Source organism: Gopherus flavomarginatus, chromosome 4, assembly GCF_025201925.1.
Source record: "Gopherus flavomarginatus isolate rGopFla2 chromosome 4, rGopFla2.mat.asm, whole genome shotgun sequence".
NCBI lineage: Eukaryota > Metazoa > Chordata > Testudines > Testudinidae > Gopherus > Gopherus flavomarginatus.
The window spans coordinates 140,188,596-140,212,516 of record NC_066620.1 but is presented as its reverse complement, the minus strand read 5'-3'; the positions used below and the strand labels follow the sequence as shown (position 1 = coordinate 140,212,516).

At 40.6% G+C, this 23,921-nt stretch overlaps 1 protein-coding gene across 4 annotated transcripts in view; it reads right to left on the bottom strand.

Moving 5' to 3' along the window:
- Nucleotides 1-23,921, bottom strand: part of ASCC3 (activating signal cointegrator 1 complex subunit 3) — a 579,719-nt gene that overhangs the window by 332,723 nt on the left and 223,075 nt on the right. For all 4 annotated transcript variants that reach the window (XM_050949220.1, XM_050949219.1, XM_050949221.1 and 1 more), the window contains one exon: nucleotides 10,581-10,745. In XM_050949220.1, coding sequence (XP_050805177.1) covers nucleotides 10,581-10,745 — 165 coding nt within the window. The remainder of the gene's footprint in view (nucleotides 1-10,580; nucleotides 10,746-23,921) is intronic.

Genomic DNA, 23,921 nt, shown 5'->3' with positions numbered 1-23,921 from the left:
AAGAGATTACAATCTAAATAGACATGACAAACGCAAGATGGGGAAGAGGTATAACACACAGAACAATATGATGGCAGCAAATGTCACTTTATTTCCACATTGTTTTGGCTTTTGGATGGGTTTACTTAGGAGGGTATCAGTTAATGGAAAGGGAAGAGGATTGGGGAGAGAGTGGAAAAGAGGGTCAGATGTGAAGTGAAGTTAAGGTGAAAAGACTGTGGGCTTGTCTACACAAACACGTAGTTTCTGGCAAGCTACAGTGTAAATCTACCCAGCACTAACCTGCCATGCACTTGGACCCAGCTGACAAACATTAACAGTTCCCTAGTGTAGCAGTTCTCAGACTGTGGGACGAGCCTCCCCTGGTAGACACGGGAATGTGTCAAGCTATGTGCTTCTTTTTAAGATCTTAGGTGGCTGCAATTCCTGCAGAAGGGCAGTGCACCTCCAGGAGGTGGGGAAAAAGGAGACAACTGGAGCCTCACCGACCGGGAAGTGACAGCTGGAGCACCGTCATGTGGGTTCTCCTCCTCCTACTCCAATCCCTCACCAGAATGCAGCCTGGGCTTGGGCTCTCCTTCCCCCACCCCCAGTCCCTCACTTGGTGGTGGCAGGGCTCCAGCAGTTAACCATATGGTGGCAGCAACAGCGAAGAAGTAAGAATGGCAATGGGGCACTAAGTGTGGTGCAGCACGGCCTTCAGAGCTGGGTGGCAGCATATGTACTTTGGAAGGCAGGATTAAATGACTACAGGCACAAAGAAGGGGTGCCAGATTAAATACATTTGATAACCACGACCCTAGTGCATTTAGATTAACTCCTGTTTTCAAAGTGGGGTAGATCAAACACATTACAGAACTGTCGGGGCATATCAGCAGGATCCACACGGACACTTAGCATGCAGCAGGCTAGTGAGGGGTAGATTTATACCCCAGCTTGCTGCAGACTAAATGTTCATGTAAAGAGGCCCAGTCAAGTAGAAGGAGCAGGATGTTTGGAGCCCTCCCCAGGACCAGAGGAGAGAGAATGTCTAGTCAAACTGTGGAAAATTCTCTACATTTCCAAAATACTTTCCTTTGCTGCTTCTGCCTCTACTGGCTGCAGTTTCTGGGCTTGTCTTCACGGTAAGGTAATATGCTCTCAGAGGTGTGATTTCTGAAGTGCACTTACAGGCTGTACATGAATTGATCTGTGTAAATCTTGCTGGTGCACATTAAAGGGTTCCCTAGTGTGCTTTAACATAGCTCAGACCAATTAACGTGCAGCATACTAATGCACTTAGAAATCATACCGCTGTAGAGAGCATCGATTAGACCACCATGTAGGTAAGACCTGTGTCTGGTTCCTCTCTGGCTACCAACTGATCTTAGTATCCTGAGCGTTGAGGGTATCTCTTCTGCAAAATTCTGGGTCTGAGTGGTGCTGGAAAGGGGGAGGGGTGAGAGAGGAGGGCTTCCCACTACAGCAGTTCCTATTTTAGCTGCTTCTTCCCCTACCAGATGGAGTATGTTCCTTAACTTGTGAACAAAAAGGAAAGATGGACTCTGTGATGCAATGCAATCCCAGTATGTCTCAGACTCATTTTTATAAGTAGCAAAATACTGTCTAATATATTCTTCTCAAAAAGCACATAACCTAATCAGGATCTGGATTTTAATTTTTAATATATCTTAGAACCACAGGAATGTAGGGCTGAAAGAGACCTTGAGAAGTCATAAAGTCCATGCCCCTGCACTGAGCAGAACCGAGTTTACCTAGACAATCCCTGACAGGTGTTTTTCTAACCTGTTCTTAAAAACTTCCAAGGACAGGATTCCACAACCTCTCTTGGAAGCCTGTTCCAGTGCTTAACTATCCTTATAGTTGGAAAGATCTTCCTGTCACCTGCTTGTTGCAGATTAAGCCCGCCTTCAATAGACTTGGAGAACAGCTGATCACTTTATAACATCCCTTAACATATCTGAAGACTATATACAGGTACTCACTCAGTCTTCTTTTCTCAAGACTACACATGCTGAGGAGTTGTTTTTTTTAACTACATCTTTCTTAAAATGTGGAATCCAGAACTGATACAGTACTCCAGCTGAAGCCTCTCAATGACAACTAGAGTGGGACAATTACCTCCAGTGACTTATTTACCTGAGAGTGATATTAGCCTTTTATTTTTTTGCAAGTTTATCATATTGTTGGCAAATATTCAATTTGTGATCCACTAATTGTAGTACTTCTCACTTGTCTTTATTGAATTTCATCTTGCTGATTTCAGACCAATTCTCCAGTTTCTCAAGGTCATTTTGAATTCTAATCCTGTCTTTCAAACAGCTAACAACCCCTCCCACCTTGGAGTCATCCATAAATTTTATAAGCATGCTTTCCTACACCATTATTAAAGTCATTAATGAAAATATTGACTGCTAACAGACCCAGGACAGATTTCACGGGACCCCACTAGATACATCTCCCCAGTTTGACAGTGAACCAATGATAACTATTCTGAGTATGTTTTTTTCATCCAGTAGTGCACCCACATTACAGTAATTTGATCTAAGTCACATTTCCCTGGTTTGTTTATGAGAATGTCACATGCGACAGTGTCAACAGCCTTACTAAAATAAAGATAAATCATATCTATAGATTGCCCCCTTCCATTAAGCTTGTATCCTGTGAAAGAGGGAAATTAGATTGGTTTTGCATAATTTGCTCTTGACAAATCTGTTAGCTATTCCTTAATACCCTACTACTCTCTAGGTGCTTACAAATTGACTGTTTAATCATTTGTTCCAGTATGTTTCCTGGTATCAAAGTTGGGCTGACTGGTCCATGATTCCCTGAATCCTCTTTGTTCTCCTTTTTAAAGGTAAGTGTCATGTTTGCACTTCTTCAGCCCTCTGCAACTTCACTTGTTCTCCATGAGTTCTCAAAGATAATTGCTAATGTTTCCATGATTGCTTTAGCTAGCTCCTTCAGTACCCTATGGTGAATTTCATTAGGCCCTGCTGACTTGAATACCTCTAATTTATCTAAACATTATTTAATCTGTTCTTTCTCTATTCTAGCTTGTGTTCCTTCTTTTCTTAGAATAGCAGGAATATTCCAGAAGACTGGAAGATTGCTAATGGAGCAATATTCAGAAAGGGAAAGGAGGATTTCCCAGACTGGGTGGTCTTATATTAATTGTAGGCAAAAAGACTGGGTTTGAGAACAAAAAATGGCATGGGGAGAAGGGGTAACTGGGATAAGGTAAGCTAGTGGTGGAGGAGAGAGACTGGGACAAGGACAGGTTGGAGAGGATGGGGCAGAATGGGTCAAACTTATAGGATACAGGCAGAAAGGTCTGTGACCACTATAACACACTCCCTTGCAGAACCAGAGATTGCTGTGTATCACCATTCTTCTACTCTCAGCAAATATTAGTGAAACCCATGGGCAACGTGTCTCATTCTACTCTAATGATGGTCCACGCAAACACAACTTACTACTGCAATCATTACTTCATTAACTCAAATAGCAGTTTTCTGAGTGGTGAATCTCAAGGCTCCAGCCTTGCTGATAGCCTATGTGGGTATAAACATGATACCACAATAGAATTTTCAGTGGGGGGGGGGGAGGGTGTTCAAATGGCGTTATTAAAACCTAGGAAATTTATGTTTTAAGGATATGCTCACTCTGCAGGATTTAGGAATGCTTATTTCCCTTTTTTCAGTGAGGAAAAAAACATAGCAAGTACTACCTAACATCTAAAAATCACAGGTGCTCCTGAGAGTCAAGGGAGTCAAATAGGGAGCCTGCCTGCCTGTTAGAGAATCATAGACTATCAGGGTTGGAAGGGACCTCAGGAGGTCATCTAGTCCAACCCCCTGCTCAAAGCAGGACCAATTCCCAACTAAATCATCCTAGACAGGGCTTTGTCAAGCCTGACCTTAAAAACCTCTAAGGAAGGAGATTCCACCACCTCCCTAGGTAACCCATTCCAGTACTTCACCACTCTCTGAGTGAAAAAGTTTTTCCCAATATCCAATCTAAACCTCCCCCCCTGCAACCTGAGACCATTACTCCTTGTTCTGTCATCTGATAACACTGAGAACAGTCTAGATCCATCCTCTTTGCAGCCCCCTTTCAGGTAGTTCAGGGGTTCTCAAACTGGGGGTCGAGACCCCTCAGGGGGTCATGTGGTTATTATATGGGGAGTCACGAGCTGTCAACCTCCACCCCAAAGCCTGCTTTGCCTCCAGCATTTATAATGGTGTTAAATATATAAAAGTGTTTTTAATGTCTATGGGGGAGGGGTCACACTCAGAGCCTTGGTATGTGAAAGGGGTCACCAGTACAAAAGTCTGAGAACCCCTGAGGTAGTTGAAAGCAGCTATCAAATACCCCCTCACTCTTTTCTTCTGCAGACTAAACAATCCCAGTTCCCTCAGCCTCTCCTCATCAGTCATGTGCTCCAGCCCCCTAATCATTTTTGTTGCCTTCTGCTGGACTCTCTCCAATTTTTCCACTTCTTTCTTGTAGTGTGGGGCCCAAAACTGGACACAGTACTCCAGATGAGGCCTCACCAGTGTGGAATAGAGTGGAATGATCACATCCCTCGATCTGCTGGCAATGTCCCTACTTATACAGCCCAAAATGTCGTTAGCCTTCTTGGCAACAAAAGCAAACTGTGGACTCGTATCCAGCTTCGTGTCCACTGTAACCCCTAGGTCCTTTTCTGAAGAACTACTGCCTTGCCATTCGGTCCCTAGTCTGTAGCAGTACATGGGATTCTTTCGTCTTAAGTGCAGGAATCTGCACTTGTCCTTGCTGAACCTCATCAGGTTTCTTTTGGCCCAATCCTCTAATTTGTCTAGGTCCCCTTGTATCCTATTCCTACCCTCCAGCATATCCACCAGTCTTCCTAGTTTATTGTCATCTGCAAACTTGCTGAGGGTGCAGTCCACGCCATCCACCAGATCATTAATGAAGATACTGAATAAAACTGGCCCGAGGACCAATTCCTAATAAACTCCTAATAAATGTTAGAATATAACTTTTCCAAATGTTATTAATACAATACAGATGTGATATCAGAGGTAGAATAATGTTCACTCAAAATCATCTTTGACATTTTCCTTTACTATGACTAAAATCACAAATACTGTCTATTCCAGTTGTCTCAACCGATGATTGTGACCTAATAGTTGTAAATAGAGTAAACTGCCTAAAGAGATTTGTAAGTGTCTTCCATTGTATTAAAGCTGACTGAAAAAATTCTCAACTTCATTTTTTTTTGTGGGGGTGGAGGGAGAGGTGTCAAAAAAGGGGACAAGTTTCATTCACAAAAAACTGTTTTGACCAATTCTAGGTACTCTGTGTTCAGTTCTATTAAATTATTGACAATTTTATAGTTTATTTAATTGTAGTTGTTTAATTTGTGATTCATTGGGGAAGGAGGGAGAATCAAAAAAACTCAAATGCTATTCTCACTGTTCAGCTAAGAACTAGTGTAATATCCAGTATGTCTTTTGTGAGGGAGCTACCTCCCTAAGTAGCGAAAGTGTCAAGAAGCCATCAACATCTCTGGATAATGATGACCAGGTTCTTCAGAATATGCATCACTAATTCAGAAAACAGTTCAACTGATCTTTTAAACCAATATGCTAAACAGATATTACAGAGCTGTAGAAATTTTGATTAAAAAGGTTTAAACATTTTGATTTTACATCTGTGTTATGCTCAAGACTACAGAACTTTAAACATCAAAGCTACAAATTAGTTTCAAAGAACTCTTTTGATGTTATATCCACAGTATATCAACAGAGCTCAAAGCAATTTTTCCACTAAAAAAACTTTAGTAAAGTCAATTTAAATCACTTGCAAAAACATTCTTCAAAAATTGAAAAGTGCAAAATGTGCATTAATGAGCTGTTCACTCTACTAGAGCTAAGATTATGTCAGCAATTTTATTATACCTATCTTTTTTCAGATGTTTCAATATCACAGGTTTGGTACCCAGCGCACCTGGTAAGGAGTAAGAAGGGGCCCCCAAACATTGCCACAAGCCTCTTCTACACCCTCTCTAGCCTTAGGGGTAACTTAGGGCACAGCTGTTATTCTCCAGTGTACCCACCTGGGGATTCCCCCACACCAACAACATATTTCAATAGCCTGGCAAGTCAGCTTTGCAGATGCTCTACGCTGATGGACTGGCACAAAGTAGCTGTAGCAGGGGAAAGGATTTGGCCTAATGTGTAAAACTTCTAAAGAAAAATCCATTATCTATTTCTAAATTACAATTAACATCCCTTCCCCTCCTTTCTACCTCTACACACATTAGGGTCCAAATTTTCAAGTGCCCTCTACTTTTGTTCACATCTCAATCCCCAATTCCTGGGTACCCAACTTCAGACAGTAAGTACTTAATCACTTACATTTCCAAGTTAAGTCAATGGAAGTTGCCTCTGAACCTTCGGTCCACATTGTCTCAAGTTTGGCAACAAAATCAGTGAACACTTTTGACAACTTCTTCCTTGATGTCTATGCACTGAGAATGTCTTGCTGCCTCCTGTGCGTGCCTTCCCCCTCAAAACCCACATCTAAACTTGGTTATAGCTACAAAAGTAGTATGTGAAATAGGTAATACATATGATAGTAAGACTAGAATTTCATGCCTAGAATACACATTTTCTTTCTTAAGACCTCAGTGTAAAATCATGAAGGAAAAATATAAATAACCATATTATTAAATATTTTAAAACAGGTTTCAACAGGAATTGGTAAATAGTAATCAGTATTCTGATTTAACAACCCAATATACAGGGCTATTTATCTGCAAGAGTTTCCTTATTTTCTAGGAAGCAATATGTGATTTGTTCCATGGGTAGTTATTGTTTCAACAATAGGGATAGCAGATTTTTTTTTATCTGCATGTGTAAAATGAATGTATTTTAGTAACAGTGTTGAACTTTCCATTCTTATCGTGTGCGTAGCACTGCTATTAATCCCTCAAAACACTGGTGCATGATTAGATATGATTATGAATGCTATGTTTGTAGAGATTACATTGTTTAAACAGTCTAAGATGAAAAGAAATATCCATTTCAGTTTGAGAAGGGCTGGAATGGAACTCGATCTTTATATATCTGGATTCCTAAATACATTACTCAAAACAAAACGTTTTAAGGTATCTTTCAATTCCTTAGAGTTAGCGAAGAAATGGTCTGTCTACCCATTTACTTAATAATTAAATTCACCAGCAGCCATCATATAGATATGCTTCATAGTTCTTTTGATACCCATTAGGGGCATAAATGTTACCTATTGCTGATTTTCATGTATGCGTGATGCTTTTTGTTGAAAATAAATATTGCAAATAATGGGGTCATGTTTCTTACAAATTTATATGAACAATATTTCTCCTCTGTCATTTCTTTCACCAAGAATTACCTCTCTCAGTAAAGTTTATTCCAACAGTAAAGAAGGTGAAATGGAGTTTGGTAGAGAAGGAGGCTCTGTGTTCGTTCTTCTTGCTTGTGTTTGACGAAATGCAAGTTTGCTTTGTCTCCTGCCATCTCCTCTCCTCGCTGTCTTGAGGATCCGGTTTATTGCTTATATGTAAATTGAAGTAAACACAGATTTCTTCATTCAGGACACTTCTGCCTGGGCAGGGCTGAGTGGTTCTGAACATGTGATAAGATCGTCATACAAGGGGATTTAATACGTTTACATACAATGTTGCTACATACATTTCACCATGATATTATTGACCAGTGAGTTCTTAATTTTCAAATGGTACCTTACAAGGCATATTTTGTACAAGGACTAGTACAATAGTGTCTAGAGTGCGAATACAGGGGCATTTTCAGTCACAGTTTATCTGGACTATATTTCTCCAATATGCTGTGTGGGCATAGGCCCAGAGCATGACATCACATGCTGAGGAGGCATGCATCATCTGTCACATAGCACATGGCTCCTGTCATCTCATCTCTCTTACTTCCTGCGTGAAGGAAAGTAGGGCTGGTATTCTGGGTCCCAAGAGGTGTAGAGGAGGCACTGCCCTCATATCATCCACAAGTTTGTAGAACCTTGGGCCATTAGTGCCCTGCACTGGAGCGGCTCTGCCAGTAATCTGAGAGACACAGAGATAGAGCGTATGTGTTTGTGCATGTGTTGTGGGGAGGAGAAAAGTCCCTGTTAGTTAATAAACTTGTAGGTTCCATATTGGCATTCTTGTCTGATTGTTTTCAAGTCAACATCAGTCTCTCTTTCTTAAAAAGCCAGTCTTTTTTATGTTTGTTTTAAATAAAACAGAGTTTTGGCATAAAAGACATAGGATTGTCTTGAGACAACCATTCCATAATTTTTAGGGTGAAAAACTGACCAAAAGGAAGGCAATGGCAGTAACCTGCTTTAAAGTGTTTAAAGCAAAATATAAATGGAAACAATAGGCATTTCTTCCATTGTAGCTCCTCGTGCAGCAATGAACGCTTTAATTTTATAAAAAGCAGATTGCAAACTCAAATTTTTGCTTCCATTTTAAGAATATTAGGCAGCTATTGTTTAAAACAGATGCAGCTTGTTTGTCCTTCACCTCTGGGAGGGCTCATTATTCTTAAATGTTTTGATTTTTTTTGTTTCTATTGCTTACCTTCCAATCTTTTTAAAATAGTTCTGTTTACACAGTTTTGTTTTCTCTCTGTTGATTATCCTTCTTTTCTGGAATGTGTCTATCATAGTGAGGTTTCCTTCTAGCTCAATATTTTGATATTCATTTCTCTTCCCTTCCCCACAATTTTGCAATTCTTATAAAGATTTGTAGTACTCTCCATTTTTTCCTTCTTCTTGCCTTTATGAAAGCAAGTGGCAATTCATGAGGGCTCAATTTCTGCTGAACTATGGTTGTTGGTGGTGTGTTTTTCTGTTTGTTTTTGGTTTAAGATTTTTCTTTTCTGTTTGTTTGTTTGTTTTTTGGGTGGGGGGAAGGTTATTTAATTGCATATTTACTAGATACAAAATGAGCCGAAGTCCAACAGTGATTTGAGTTCAGTTTTGATTGTCTTAAAATTCCAGTGATATTAATGTGAAACAAAATATCTCTGTGCTATGAAAAAATGATGGTGCAAGTCTCATAGGAACAAAAAAGTATGTAGATGCTGATCTTCTACACTTGAAATAGAGAAAGCAACACTAGAATATCAGGTCCTTTTCATAAGAGATCTGGGATAATAAACAATAAAACACTGTAAGCAAAATTGCACAGAACTGATCAAAAATCCACTGATATGGAAGGTTAAAGCTGTATTAAGACAAGGGATCTTAGCACAAGGTAGAGTTTTCCAACATTTTGTAGCAGCAGTAGCAATGGTAATAATTATATTGCATTTACACAGGGACATCAGTATTACCATATTAGAACTAACCAGTGGTCCATTTTGTCCAGTATCCTGGTCCTCAGTGACCAGAAACAGATATTTCAGAAGAACATGCAAGCAACCTTCAGTTGGCTCTTATGGAATAACCTGCTGATAAGGAAGTTTCTTTTAAGCCCCTGCTGGTTAATGGCTAGCTCCAGCGACGAAGCGAAAGAGTTTATAAGTCCTTCTAAAACAGTTGTCCTATACAGTGTGCTTGTGGACGCACTAATTGTTCAAAGAAATGTCTACTTCTTTTTGACCTCACAGATCAATGTGTTGAGCACAACAATATTTCCTTTTATCTATTTTAAAAATTGTTTTGCCAGATAATTTCATTGTAGGTACTTTTGTTCTTGTACTATAAAAAGGATAAATAGGAACTCCATTTTATCTTTGTTATATCACTCATTACTTTATCATGTCCTTCTTATTCACTTTCTCTCTAAATTGAACAGTCCTAAATTTCAAATCTCTCTTCATATGGAATCCTATCCCATGGCTCTAATCATATTCATTGTCCATCTCTGAACCTCTTCTATTTGTACTGGATCACGAGAATCTGGTATTTTTCTATGCTCTCCATTCCCCCCATCTGGTATTTAGAAAATACCAGTCAATCAGAGTATCACATAATATTATGCTTCTACTACTCCTTTACATAATGCTTTTCCAGCAGTACTATAAATCTTCTTAGTTTTAATCTACTACTCTGCATTCAGGCTTTGCCACAAACAGTATCATATCAGCAGATTTCACTTTGTATTGAAAAATCCCAGTAAAATGTAAGTTCCCATTCATAGCTCTGGCTAAGCTAATACACTAATAATTCTTAATGAAGCATTAATTCTAAAAATGTTATTCACGTATAATATTTATTTAATTATGAAAAACACTCTGATTTTTCCAATAGACTGGTAGCCAAAAGCAGTACAAATAATATTTACGTGACATAATTTTTGATATCCCTTCCTAGTTATTTAATATGATACAATAAGGGAAGTCAGATTGCTAGACAAAAATGAAATATACATCTGCTTCCTTTGTACTGTAGCATTTATTACAACTAAAAGAATTACATGCTGCCAAAGTACCATGAGGTAATATTTTAAAATACTTTATTTCTTACCTCTGAATTCTCTTTATTCTTGAATTATTTGTGAAAGTCTATGTGAAAATTCTTACTCTTACCTGACGTAAGGTGCGTGCCACTAAACTCTCTAGCACTGGTCCTCGGTCTTCATGCAAGAGATGTACTTCATCAAGTATCAGAAGCTTTACAAGCTGAGAGAGTGCTACATCCCCAACACTCTTTCTTGTCACTACATCCCATTTCTCTGGAGTAGTCACGAGCATCTGTCAAACAAGAAAAAGAATCCTAAGCATCCACAAAGGAAAATCCGAGCCAACTACATCCAAAACCAACAATTCTATCAATTAACACTATGGGTGAAATTTTCTAAAGCTTTTAAGTGACTTAGAAGACTAAGAGTATGCATACACTGCAATTAAAACCCCAGGACTGGCCTGTGCTAGCTGACTCAGGTTTGCAGGGCTTGGGCTAACAGGCTGTTTAATTGAGGTGCAGATGTTCAGGCTTGGGCTGAAGCCTGAGCTCTAAGACGCTCCTCTTTCTCAGGGTCCCTGAGCCCAGGCTCCAGTCCCAGCCTGAATATCTATACTGCAATTAACCAGCCCTTTAGGCTGAGCCATGCAAGCCCAAGTCAGCCGGCACGGACACCTAACTGCACTGTAGACATACACTAAGTCTCATTGAATGATACAAGTGATAAATAAAATAGCAACACGCTTCCAATTTTCACCACTTGTCACAGTTACAGGGCACTTCAGAGCCCTCTGCAGCCCCTCTTGAGGGTCCTCCTCAGGTGATAGGATTTTCTTCCTTTACTTCTCTCCAATGTAGAACTCCACTGTTCAATCACTCAGATCTGGATTTCTGGGTTGCAGCTCCCCTATTCACCAACTGTGATTCCTCTAACAGATCCAGTTGGGCTTGGCGCCTGCACGAGATTTTCCTTCAGGAGCTGTAACCAGTGGCTAAAGACAATTTTTCCAAAACCAGCTTATTGTTTATTGATTACATAACAAGCAAAAAAATTTAAAAAAAATAAAAAATAAAATAATGAAAGCGTAGTGCTGGTGTCTCTCTCATCACACATACCCTCCCCCATTTCCTCCGTCTTACCTAAACTTTATCCTTTCCTTGCAAGTTTTGGTGATTTCTACTTAGCCTAGACACCTCAATCTTTGGTATGGGAGAGAAACAGCCCTGCAGCATTCTCTCTACGGCCAGGTCCACACTACAGCGTTAAATCGATTTAAACAGCGTTAAATCGATTTAACACTGTAACCGTCCACACTACAAGGCACTTAAAATCGATTTTAAGGGGTCTTAAAATCGATTTATGTACTCCAGCTAAACGAAAGGAGTAACCCTAAAATCGATATTACTAAATCGATTTAGGGTTAGTGTGGGTGGATATCGAAGTTATTGGTCGTATTCTTTTACTGAGCTACCCAGAGTGCACTGCTCCGGAAATCGATGGTACCCTGGGACCATGGACGCACACCACCGAAGTAATGTGCCCTAGTGTGGACGCGTAAAATCGATTTTATAAAACCTGTTTTATAAAATCGATTTTACTAATATCGATTTAAAGCTGTAGTGTGGACGTAGGCTCTCTCTTACTGTGTGTCTGCCAATATCCTGTTTCTCTCTCCATCCTCACCTCCTGAGCAGCTGCTGACTCACCCACCCTATCTTTCACCAAGAGGATACTTTTAATGGTTTATAGTTCTTTCGATCTCTAGGCTCTGGCCAAGGCTGAGTAACTTTGCTGGTGCCTGGAAACAGCATCTTCCAAATTAATGGCCCAGCTACTGTTATCTTCACTGTCTTGAAGTTGTTTACCTCAGATGTCTTACGTCTACCATTGTTTCGTTTACTTCTTGCACTTCCTAACTGCCCCTTTTAATTCAATCTATGTAGCCAGACAGAATATCATCAAGCAGGTAAGCCGATGTATATAGAATAAGCATAAAAATCAGTAAAGATATCTTCCCCACTTGCACACCATCTGATAACCCTGTCAGACACCAGAGGTTACAGCTTTATGCCATAACTATAAGAAGCAACATCTTTAAATTGCAAATTGCAGATACAGTGGCCACCATTAAAGATATTTTCCAACAATATTATAGCTATTCTCTGCTTTAAGTATAGAGCAAATGAATGTCTCATATACCCCTCAACAGTGAATACTGGCAAACAATGGTAACTTTTTGGGTGTTTACTGCCAGGCATTTATGGCTGTGAGTTAGGATTGCCAACTTTCTAACCGCACAAAACCAAACACCCGAGCCCCGCCCCTTCCCCAAGGCCCCAATCCTTTTCTGAAGCCCCACCCCTTCTCAGTACATTCCTCCTTCCTCAGTGACTCACTCTCCCCCCCCCTCACTGGGGTAGGGGAGGGGGTGAGGGCTCCGGCTTTGGGTGTGGGATCTGGGGATGAAGGGTTTGGGGTGCAGGAAGGGTGGGTCTGTCAGATTCGGAATGTGGGAGCGGGCTGCGGGTTGAGGCAGTGGGTTGGGGTGTGGGAAGGGGTACAGGCTCTGAGCTGGGGGTACAGGCTCTGGTGTGAGGCCAGGAATGACAAGTTTGGGGTGCGGGAGGCAGCTCCAAGCTCAGAGGGATTTGAAATGTGGGAGGGGGCTGTGGGTTGAGCTGGCCAATGGGAGTGCGGAGCTGGTTCTCGGGGTGGGGACAGTGCGTGGAGCTTCCTGCCCCATCCCCCCACCTGAGACCCGGACCTGCTGCTGCCTTCTGGAGTGCAGTGCGGTGCACCAAGACACATAGGGAGTAGCATGCCTTAGCCCAGCAATACCACCAACCGGACTTTTAATGGCTCAGTCAGCGGTGCTGACTGGAGCCACCTGGGTCCCTTTTTGACCAAGTGTTTTGGCCAAAAAAACGGACACCTGGTCACCCTACTGTGAGTTAAGGACAGTCATTTGTTCTTTATTTTTGCCCATTTGTTGTTTATTTTCGATTTTGATAAATCATTGCCCTGATAGTCATAAATCTCAGACTTCAAGGACATGTAGAAACCTTACCTGCCTCTCTTTCTTTAGGTTCAATAGAAAAGCAATTTTTAACTATTGAAATAAAGCTTATAGTAATAAAGCATATAATATCTGAAAAGCCACTTGTAAACTACAGAGAATGATACAGTTCATGCCTGGATATTTCACTGAGACTGTATTACAAGAGTTGAGCAACTAGAAAGTTGTGCTCTATAAATCATATGAATAAAGTTAAAGCTGCTCTTCTTGTTTTTGGGAACAATGGGGCATAAGGATTCTTTGATTAACTTGACAGTGTTAACACAGGCTCAGGATTTTTTTTTTTTAAATTAGTGATTGTACTGCTATTTAATGAAAGAAAATGAATAGAAGTGACAATTCTTCTTCTTGTCCGTGACCAGGAAGGATTCTCTCAAAGAGATAATTCAGTCTGCAGTGTATTTGAAAATTTGCTCCCTCTCCTATGACCGTAACAAGATTGTCAATTTGTGATGGGGTTTTAGTAACGTATATACTTGTCCTCTAAGACGCCACTAATTATTTTATATATGCCACTGAGTAGCTGGGGATTGCTTTCGCTTACTATTGCTGTGGGCCAGATTTCCGCCAGTGATCTAGAAGGTAAGATCCATACCCTCTTGCCAGTGTCAACCTACCCAGAATTTGCATAATAGGTTGCCATAAAAATGGATATCCTATATTATGAATACATCATATGTTTATGAAACATTTATCAGCAAGTTACAAAAATCAATCTATGATTAAAAGCTGAATCCTCTTTGAATACATGGTTTTCTCAAAGAGATATGTTTGGAGAGTGGATACCAAGACATTCTAGTTTGAGTTTTGATATAAAATGTAGCTATAGTAAAAACAGAAGACAAACTTTTAAAGACACATTCATTCATTTACATCTAAATGAAAAAAAAATTCAGTACATATAGCAAAACAATTCTTCTCAACTTTGAACTGGGGGAAAAAAAGCCACATTCACTTCAGCGTTTTGTGTTTAAAAAAAATCAATGCTTCACACCAGAAATCAGAATTAACCCTAAGGTCTTGCAAGAAAAAAAACATTCTGCAATTTCCTTACAGGTTATTGTTAAAAAAAATTAAAAACTTACTTTCAAAGCTGGACGCAGTTTTGAATCTCAGCTTTTCAGAAGCTCAGAACTGTAACATCATGAAGAATAAATTGACAATCATCTCTGCAGATGACTGTTTCCAGAGTGAATGTAAGAATAGCAAAAGTCTCTAGAAAAGCTCACATAGGAGCTACTTGCATCCTATAAAATTTTGATGTAATCTAAGAAAAGATTTTACAGTAAGACTCCTAGCAATCCATTTTTGCAAGATTTTTCCTAAATTCTGTGACAGAATGCCATGTTCAGTCTTGTCCACTTTTATAATAATTGAAATATCCTACAGTAACAGAAGAAATAGCCTGCTTGCTGCTATTAAAAATTAGTACTCCACTTCCTAAATACAAACAAGGAAGATGTACCAAATAGTCTCATTACTCGCTAATGTTTTTTTTTCAGCGAGACTTGTAAGGGTAGATTAAGATTAAGTTGGGCTGGGATCCACAATAATTTTGTTCCCTCTTCTCAAAATGTTGGGGTCTGCTTCAGAGATTGTTCCTCCCAATTTCCCCTCACCTCTTTCTATCATAGCTTCTTGAACATCTTTCCCCAGCTCTCATCATAAGTTCTTCCTTTCAACCCCTCTACTCAGCTAGGAAAGCTACAAAAAATATTGAGCACTTGTGGCACCTTAGAGACTAACAAATTTATTTAAGCATAAACTTTTGTGGGCTAAAACCCACTTCATCGGCTCTATCTTGGGTCCAGTTCTATTTGATATTCTCATGGATTATGAGACAGAGAATACACTTATGAAAAAAATGGCAATTGCCATACCAACTATAACAAGAATAATCAATTAAGGTGGAGCTACGTAAAAGGATAAATGGACACAAATCAGATATTAGGAATGGCAATATACTAAAACCTGTAGGAGAACACTTCAACCTCCCTGGACACACAATAGCAGATGTAAACGTAGCCATCCTGCAGCAAAAAAACTTCAGGACCAGACTTCAAAGAGAAACTGCTGAGCTTCAGTTCATCAGCAAATTTAACAACATCAGCTCAGGATTAAACAAAGACTGTGAATGGCTAGCCAACGACAAAAGCAGTTTCTCCTTCCTTGGTGTTCACACCTCAACTGCTAGAACAGGGCCTCATCCTGCCTGATTGAACTAACCTCGTTATCTCTAGCCTGATTCTTGCTTGCATATTTATATCTGCCTCTGGAAATTTCCACTACATGCATCCGATGAAGTGGGTATTCACCCACGAAAGCTAATGCTCCAATACGTCTGTTAGTCTATAAGGTGCCACAGGACACTCTGCTGCTTTTACAGATCCAGACTAATACAGCTACTCCTCTGACAATTAAGGTGGGCTATTGTCAGCAGAAGAAAAACTTTCGTAGTGATAATCAGGATGGCTCATTTCCAACAGTTGATAAGAAGGCGTGAGCAACACTAGGGGAAAAAAATTAGCATGGGAAATAGTTTTTTCTTTGTGTAATGACCCATCCACTCCCAGTCTTTATTTAAGACTAATTTAATACTGTCCAGTTTGCAAATTAATTCCAGTTCTGCAGTTTCTCGTTAGAGTCTGTTTTTTCACTCATTTTTTCATATTCTCTGTGTGTGTGTGTGTGTGTATATACATATATATATATATATATATATGTATTTCATGTTCTCTGTGTGTGTGTACTGTGTGGAAAATACAGTAGGAAGATAGATATATATATCTATAGATATAGATATATCTATAGATTAGATATATCTATATCTTCCTACTGTATTTTCCACAGCATGCATCTGATGAAGTGGGATTTAGCCCATGAAAGCTTATGCTCAAATAAATTTGTTAGTCTCTAACGTGTTACAAGTACTCCTTGCTCTTTTTGCTGATATAGACTAACATGGCTACCACTCAAACAAAAATTATTGATTTTTCACCAATTCACTCTTGTAGGCCTTCTCAGATCACTAGACTCGAATTCCAAGGATCTTCACGAACCACAAAATATTTTCAAAAATAATTGACACAGGAACCTGAGCTAGATCAACAATATTGCTGGAAGAACATGCGATTACAGGAAGTGGAGATTGCTTTGTTAAAGAGACTGGTCTTTTTTAAATGAGTTCTAATAAAAAGTCAGCTTCCAACAGTTAACAGATAAGGGTAACTGAGATACTGAGTTATTTCTCTAAACTTAAAATGTGAATAGTCATTCCTCTTGGTGACAGGTCTGAGTTTGCTAGTGAGTTTTAAGTGATCATCTCCTGAATTCTAAAGTATATACTGTGTTCTTATTTAGTGTGCATTGTATTTTCCTTCAAAATAACACCATTAAAAAGTCAACATTTATCCACAATATCAAATCACAGTATCTGGGACACTATTTCTGCAGAGCTAGTCAATGTGAAAGTTCAATTCTCCCCAAATGTGAGCCATGATGCTGGGCAAATGTACCTTGCAAAGAATGCAGACATTCTCCCTGAAGCAGAGAGCTCCCAGTGATAACCTAAAAGTATATGCATCTTCAGTGGCCTTGTCATATTCTGTCTGAACTGGTGTAACAGAGATGACAGATTCATAGCTTTTAAGACTAGACAGGACCATTATAATTATCTAGCCTGACCTCTTGTATAACCACAGGCCATTCTCAACTGTTGCACATCCTAGCTGTGGTGCTGACAGCTAGCCAGCTCAAATCACAACCTCAAGGAAGTGTTAAGTGTACCAATTCATTTGTTAGAATAGCACAAAAGGCAATGTTGTCACATTATCTGTATATGGCATGTGCCCAGTAATTACATTTGCTTTAAATGCATGACAGCTAGTGACATAAGGTTATTTTCTTCACCTACTTGTTTCCTGTGATTAATCTCTTTCTACTTTTTTGACCTAAGTCAAAGGATGTTTAGGGTTTAGATGTGAATTTATGTGATGTGTAAAACTGCATATTAGCTAATGTAGTATTGTTCCTGGACGTCACCTTGTTCATGGAAACTAATTGTCTTTATGTCTGTAACTAAATGTATTATGTATGTCTCTAACTGGATGACCCATCAGGATTGAAGCCTTAGAACTTCAGATGATAAGGTTAACTTCAAAGCATGGCTTATTGTGTAGGACTATGGGAGATCCACAAACTTTGAGTCAACAAAGCAAGAGCCCATGGTGTGCTAGGAATGCATTTCTATTATTAAATTTCATCCCACTTCTATTTTTCCAGTCCTCAAGGTCATCCGGTTCGTCCTGGTTATACTCGGATTCTTCTTTGTATTGATGTGCCTCCCAACTTTGAGTGATTAGCATATTTCATTAGCACACACCACCTTTTATGTGCCAAGATTGTTAATGAAAATATTAAATAATATCGGTCTCAAGGATGATCATTGAGGAAGTCCATTAGTAACCTTCCTCCAACTCGACAGTTCTCCTTTCGGCACAACCCATTGTCTCCACATTATTCAGTTCCTTATCCACTTTACAATTCCTATACTAATCCCATTCTTCTCCAGTTTACCTAATAATTTACCACATAGTATTATATCAAATGCTTTACTAAAGTTCAGATAGAATAGATCTACTCCATGTCCCTTGGCTAAAAAAAAACAGTTATCTTATCAACGAAAGATATCAGGTTAGTTTTGCACAATCTGTTTTTGGAAAACCCAGGTTGCATTTTGTCCTGTTTTCCAATTACCTCCATTCCCTTAGTTATTCTTTCCTTCAGAATTTGTTCTAAAGCTTTGCATACTATTCAGGGCATACTAATAGGTCTGTAGTTTCCTGGATCCTTTTCTCCCCCCTTTATTAAATATAAGTACTATGTTTACTATTAACCAATCATACAGTACCATCCACATTTTGTTAAATATATTAAAAATCCTTTCTACCAGATTTGCAATTTCATACACTAGTTCTTTCAGTATTCTGGGATGGAGATTATATGGTATCCTCAATTTGAGCACATTAAGGTCTGAGTTTTACTTCCATGACAGATGTAGTCATTTCCATTTTTATACACTCATTCTCATACATTCTCCTATTTTTACCCCCCATGTCTGACATTAACATCCTTAACTGAGGAAAGTATTTATTTACTTTCTGAGCCAAATCCAGATTATCCTAAATCTCTATCTCATCCTTGCTGCTTAGCATCCTCACTTCTTTTCATCGTGTTCTCTCTTTTTCTTTTTTTTAAATATCTTTTGTAAGATGCAACTCAGCTTGACTTTTGGAAATTCTCACTTTGTCCCAAAAATTTCTGGTCTCCAAGATATAGCTGTCTTTGCAGATAAATATCTTCTTCCATTTTTTGTGGGCCCTCTGTTTACTGCTAACATCCTTTTTGAAGTGGTTATTCTTCCAGTTAGAAGGAGCCCTTCCTTACATGTTTTTTTCCCCCTTCCTTGGGATGCAAAATATGGATAGTCCTTGCATCTCTAAGTTAAATGTGGAGGAGGCTTGGAATTTCTTTAAGTCAATCCAGATGACCTCAATGCCTTAAATTTTCAAAGTCTGCTCTTTTGAAAACCTTGGTTACTGACCTGTTCAGGATTATCCTTCCATTAAATTTAAATAAAAACAACAAACATCTAGAAGATAAAAAGGTGATAAGTGACCGTCAGCATGGATTTGTTAAAAACAAATCATGTCAAACCAACATGACAGCTTTCTCTGACAGGGTAACAAGCCTTGTGGACTGGGGGAAGTGGTAGACTTGGTATATGTTGACTTTAGTAAAGCTTTTGATACTGTCTCACATGACCTTCTCATAAACAAACTACGGAAAAGCATGCTCATGCTCCAAAACGTCTGTTAGTCTATAAGGTGCCACAGGATTCTTTGCTGCTTTTACAGATCCAGACTAACACGGCTACCCCTCTGATACTTGACACCATGCAAGGCACTGCATTTACCCGTATGGAGTGGAAATCCATCAACCTCATGAAGAAGCTTGCACAAATACGGACAGATATCATCTTCCTTTCCAAATGCAAACGGATGGACATCATACCAAATGGACTAAAGGTAAAAAATCCACTGCTATCTACATACTGCACAGACCACAGTGAGAGATTATGCCATACTCTATCAAAGAAACTGAGGAACCACCTGATCAGCATCCTATACAGCAAACAGGAAAACATCAAAAAAGAGCTCTCCAACCTGGAGACTCTCATCAATAACTAAACTTCCATACAAACGGACTTCACTAAAATAAGACAGGAGATCTACATTACTCACTTCACCTCTCTACAAAGGAAAAAGGACTGTAAGCTGTCTAAACTCCTACCTGCCTCATAGGGCCACAACCGTGGTACCCCCAACCCACCCAGCAATATCGTCAATCTATCCAACTACACACTCAGCCCAGAAGAAAAGTCTATCCTATCTCGGGGACTCTCTTTCTGCCCTGCCACCCCCACCAACATGATACAGTTCTGCGGTGATCTGGAAGCCTACTTTCGCCATCTCCGACTCAAAGAATACTTCCAGGACAACACTGAACAGCGCACTGATACACAGGTACCCTCCCACCAACAGCACAAGAAGAAGAACTCCACATGGACTCCTCCTGAGGGTCGAAACGACAGTCTGGACTTCTACATTGAATGCTTCCGCCGACGTGCAAAGCCAGAAATTGTGGAAAAACAACATCGCTTGACTCATAACCTAAGTCGTGCAGAACGCAATGCAATCCACAGCCTCAGAAACCACCCAGACATTATCATCAAAGAGGCTGATAAAGGAGGTGCTGTTGCCATCATGAACAGGTTTGACTACCAAAAGGAGCCTGCCAGACAACTCTCCAACACCAAATTCTACAGGCCACTTCCCTCAGATCCCACTGAGGAATACACTAAGAAACTGCAACATCTACTCAGGACACCCCCTACGCTAACACTGGAACAAATCAACATACCCTTAGAGTCCCAACCAGGGTTATTCTATCTACTACTCAAGATCCACAAACCTGGAAATCCTGGACGCCCTATCATCTCGGGCATTGGCACTCTCACTGAAGGACTGTCTGGATATGTGGACTCTCTACTCAGACCCAATGCCACCAGCACTTCCAGCTATCTCCGTGACTCCACTGATTTCCTGAGGAAACTACAATGCATTGGTGACCTTCCAGAAAACACCATCCTAGCCACCATGGATGTAGAGGCTCTCTACACGAACATCCCACACACAGATGGAATACATGCTATCAGGAACAGTATCTCTGATGATGCCACAGCACAACTGGCTGCTGAGCTCTGTGCCTTTATCCTCACACACAACTATTTCAAATTTGATGACAATATATATCTTCAGATCAGTGGCACTGCTATGGGCACCTGCATGGCCCCACAATATGCCAATATTTTTATGGCCGACCTGGAACACCGCTTCCTCAGCTCTCGTCCACTCACGCCCCTTCTCTACTTACGCTACATTGGATGACATCTCCATCATCTGGACCCATGGGAAGGAGTCTCTGGAAAAATTCCACCATGATTTCAACAGCTTCCACCTCACCATCAACCGCAGCCTGGACCAATCTACATGGGAGGTCAACTTCCTAGACAACACGGTGCAAATAAGTGATGGTCACATTACCACCACCCTATACCGAAAACCTACCGACCGCTATGCCTAACTTCATGCCTCCAGCTTCCATCCCGGGGACATAACACGATCCATTGTCTACAGCCAAGCACTGAGGTACAACCGCATCTTCCACCTCAGACAGAGACCAACACCTACAAAATCTCCACCAAGCATTCTCAAAACTACAATATCCGCAAAAGGAAATAAGGAAACAGATCAACAGAGCCAGACGGGTACCCAGAAGCCTCCTACTGCAAGACAAACCCAAGAAAGAAACCAACAGGACTCCACTGGCCATCACATACAGTCCCCAGCTAAAACCTCTCCAATGCATCATCAGGGATCTACAACCCATCCTGGACAATGATCCCACACTTTCACAGGCCTTGGGTGGCAGGCCAGTCCTTGTCCACAGGCAACCTGCCAACCTGAAACATATTCTCACCAGCAACTGCACACTGCACCATAGTAACTCTAGCTCAGGAACCAATCCATGCAACAAACCTCAATGCCAACTCTGCCCACATATCTACACCAGCGACACCATCACAGGACCTAACCAGATCAGCCATACCATCACCGGTTCATTCACCTGCACCTCCACCAATGTAATATATGCTATCATATGCCAGCAATGCCACTCTGCTATGTACATCGGCCAAACTGGACAGTCGCTACAGAAAAGAATAAATGGACACAAATCAGATATATTAGGAATGGCAATATACAAAAACCTGTAGGAGAACACTTCAACTTCCCTGGCCACACTATAGCAGACCTTAAGGTGGCCATCCTGCAGCAAAAAAACTTCAGGACCAGACTTCAAAGAGAAACTGCTGAGCTTCAGTTCATCTGCAAATTTGACACCATCAGCTCAGGATTAAACAAAAACTGTGAATGGCTTGCCAACTACAAAACCAGTTTCTCCTCCCTTGGTTTTCACACCTCAACTGCTAGAACAGGGCCTCATCCTCCCTGATTGAACTACCTCATTATCTCTAGCTTGCCTGCATATATATATACCTGCCCCTGGAAATTTCCACTACATGCATCTGACGAAGTGGGTATTCATCCATGAAAGCTCATGCTCCAAAACCTCTGTTAGTCTATAAGGCGCCACAGGATTCTTTGCTGCTTTTACAGATCCAGACTAACACGGCTACCCCTCTGATATGGAAATACAATAACTCCTCGCTTAACGTTGTAGTTATGTTCTTGAAAAATGCAACCTTTAGTAAAACAATGTTAAACTAATCCAATTTTCCCATAAGATTTAATGTAAATGCGAGGGGTTAGGTTCCAAGGAAATTTTAGGGGGGCAGACAAAAGGCATTATATACAGTATAGTACTGTATTGTACTGTGGCTGGGAAGTGCCCCTGGCTTACCTCACACAGGCTCAGCCTGCTGCAGGCAAGGACGCTAGGAAGTACCTTCGCAGGAGCAGCAGCTTCCACAGAGAAGAACAGGCGCTGACTTTGCTGGGGGCTGCTCCAGGCCTGCCTCTTCCAGTCCCTGCCTCACTCCAGGCCCACCTCTTCCCACCCTCAATCCACCTTCTCTCTGGAGCATGCTGCATCCCTGCTCCTCCTCCGGCCCCCTGCAAAAATCCTAAGTGCTGCCAAACAGCTGTTTGGCGATGGGTGAAGCACTGAGAGGGAGGAGGAGGAAGCGGAGAAGAGGAACTTGTGCAATGCTCCCTTTTAAAGTCACTGCTCTTCCACAGAATCTTACAAGCAGCGGACAGAGCAGGCAACCAAACAACATTGTAAGGGAGCATTCCACAACTTTAAACGAGCATGTTCCCTAATGGAGTAGCAACGTAACTCTGAAACAACATTAAGCAGGAGGACATTAAGTGAGGAGTTACTGTACAACCTAGATGGACTTACTATAAGGTGGGTGCAAAATTGGTTGGAAAACCGTTCCCAGAGAGTAGTTATCAGTGGTTCGCAGTCATGCTGGAAGGGCATAACAAGTGGGGTCCTGCAAGGATCAGTTCTGGGTCTGGTTCTGTTCAATATCTTCATCGATGATTTAGATAATGCCATAGAGTACACTTATAAAGTTTGCGGACGATACTAAGCTGGGAGAGGCTGCAAGTGCTTTGGAGGATAGGATTAAAATTCGAAATACTCTGGACAAATTGGAGAAATGGTCTAAAGTAAATAGGATGAAATTCAAAAAGGACAAATGCAAAAGTACTCCACTTAGGAAGGAACAATCAGTTGCATATACACAAACTGCGTAGGAAGGAGTACTGCGGAAAGAGATCTGGAGGTCATAGTGGACCAAAAGCTAAATATGAGTCAATAGTGTAATGCTGTTGCAAAAAAACACAAATCCTTCTGGGATGTATTAGCAGGAGTGTTGTAAGCAAGACACGAAAAGTAATTGTTTTGCACTACTCCACGCTGATTAGGCCTCAACTGCTGCACTGTGTCCAGTTCTGCACCCCACATTTCAGGAAGGATGTGGACAAATTGGAGAGAGTCCAGAGAAGAGCAACAAAAATGATGAAAGGTCTAGAAAACATGACCTATAACAGAAGATTGAAAAAAACTGGAGTTCTTTAGTTTGGAGAAGAGAAGACTGAGAGGGACATGACAACAATTTTCAAGTACATAAAAGGTTGTTATAAGGAGGAGGGAGAACAATTATTGTTCTTAACCTCTGAGAGTAGGACAAGAAGCAGTGGGCCTAAATTGCAGCAAGGGTGGATTAGGTTGGACATT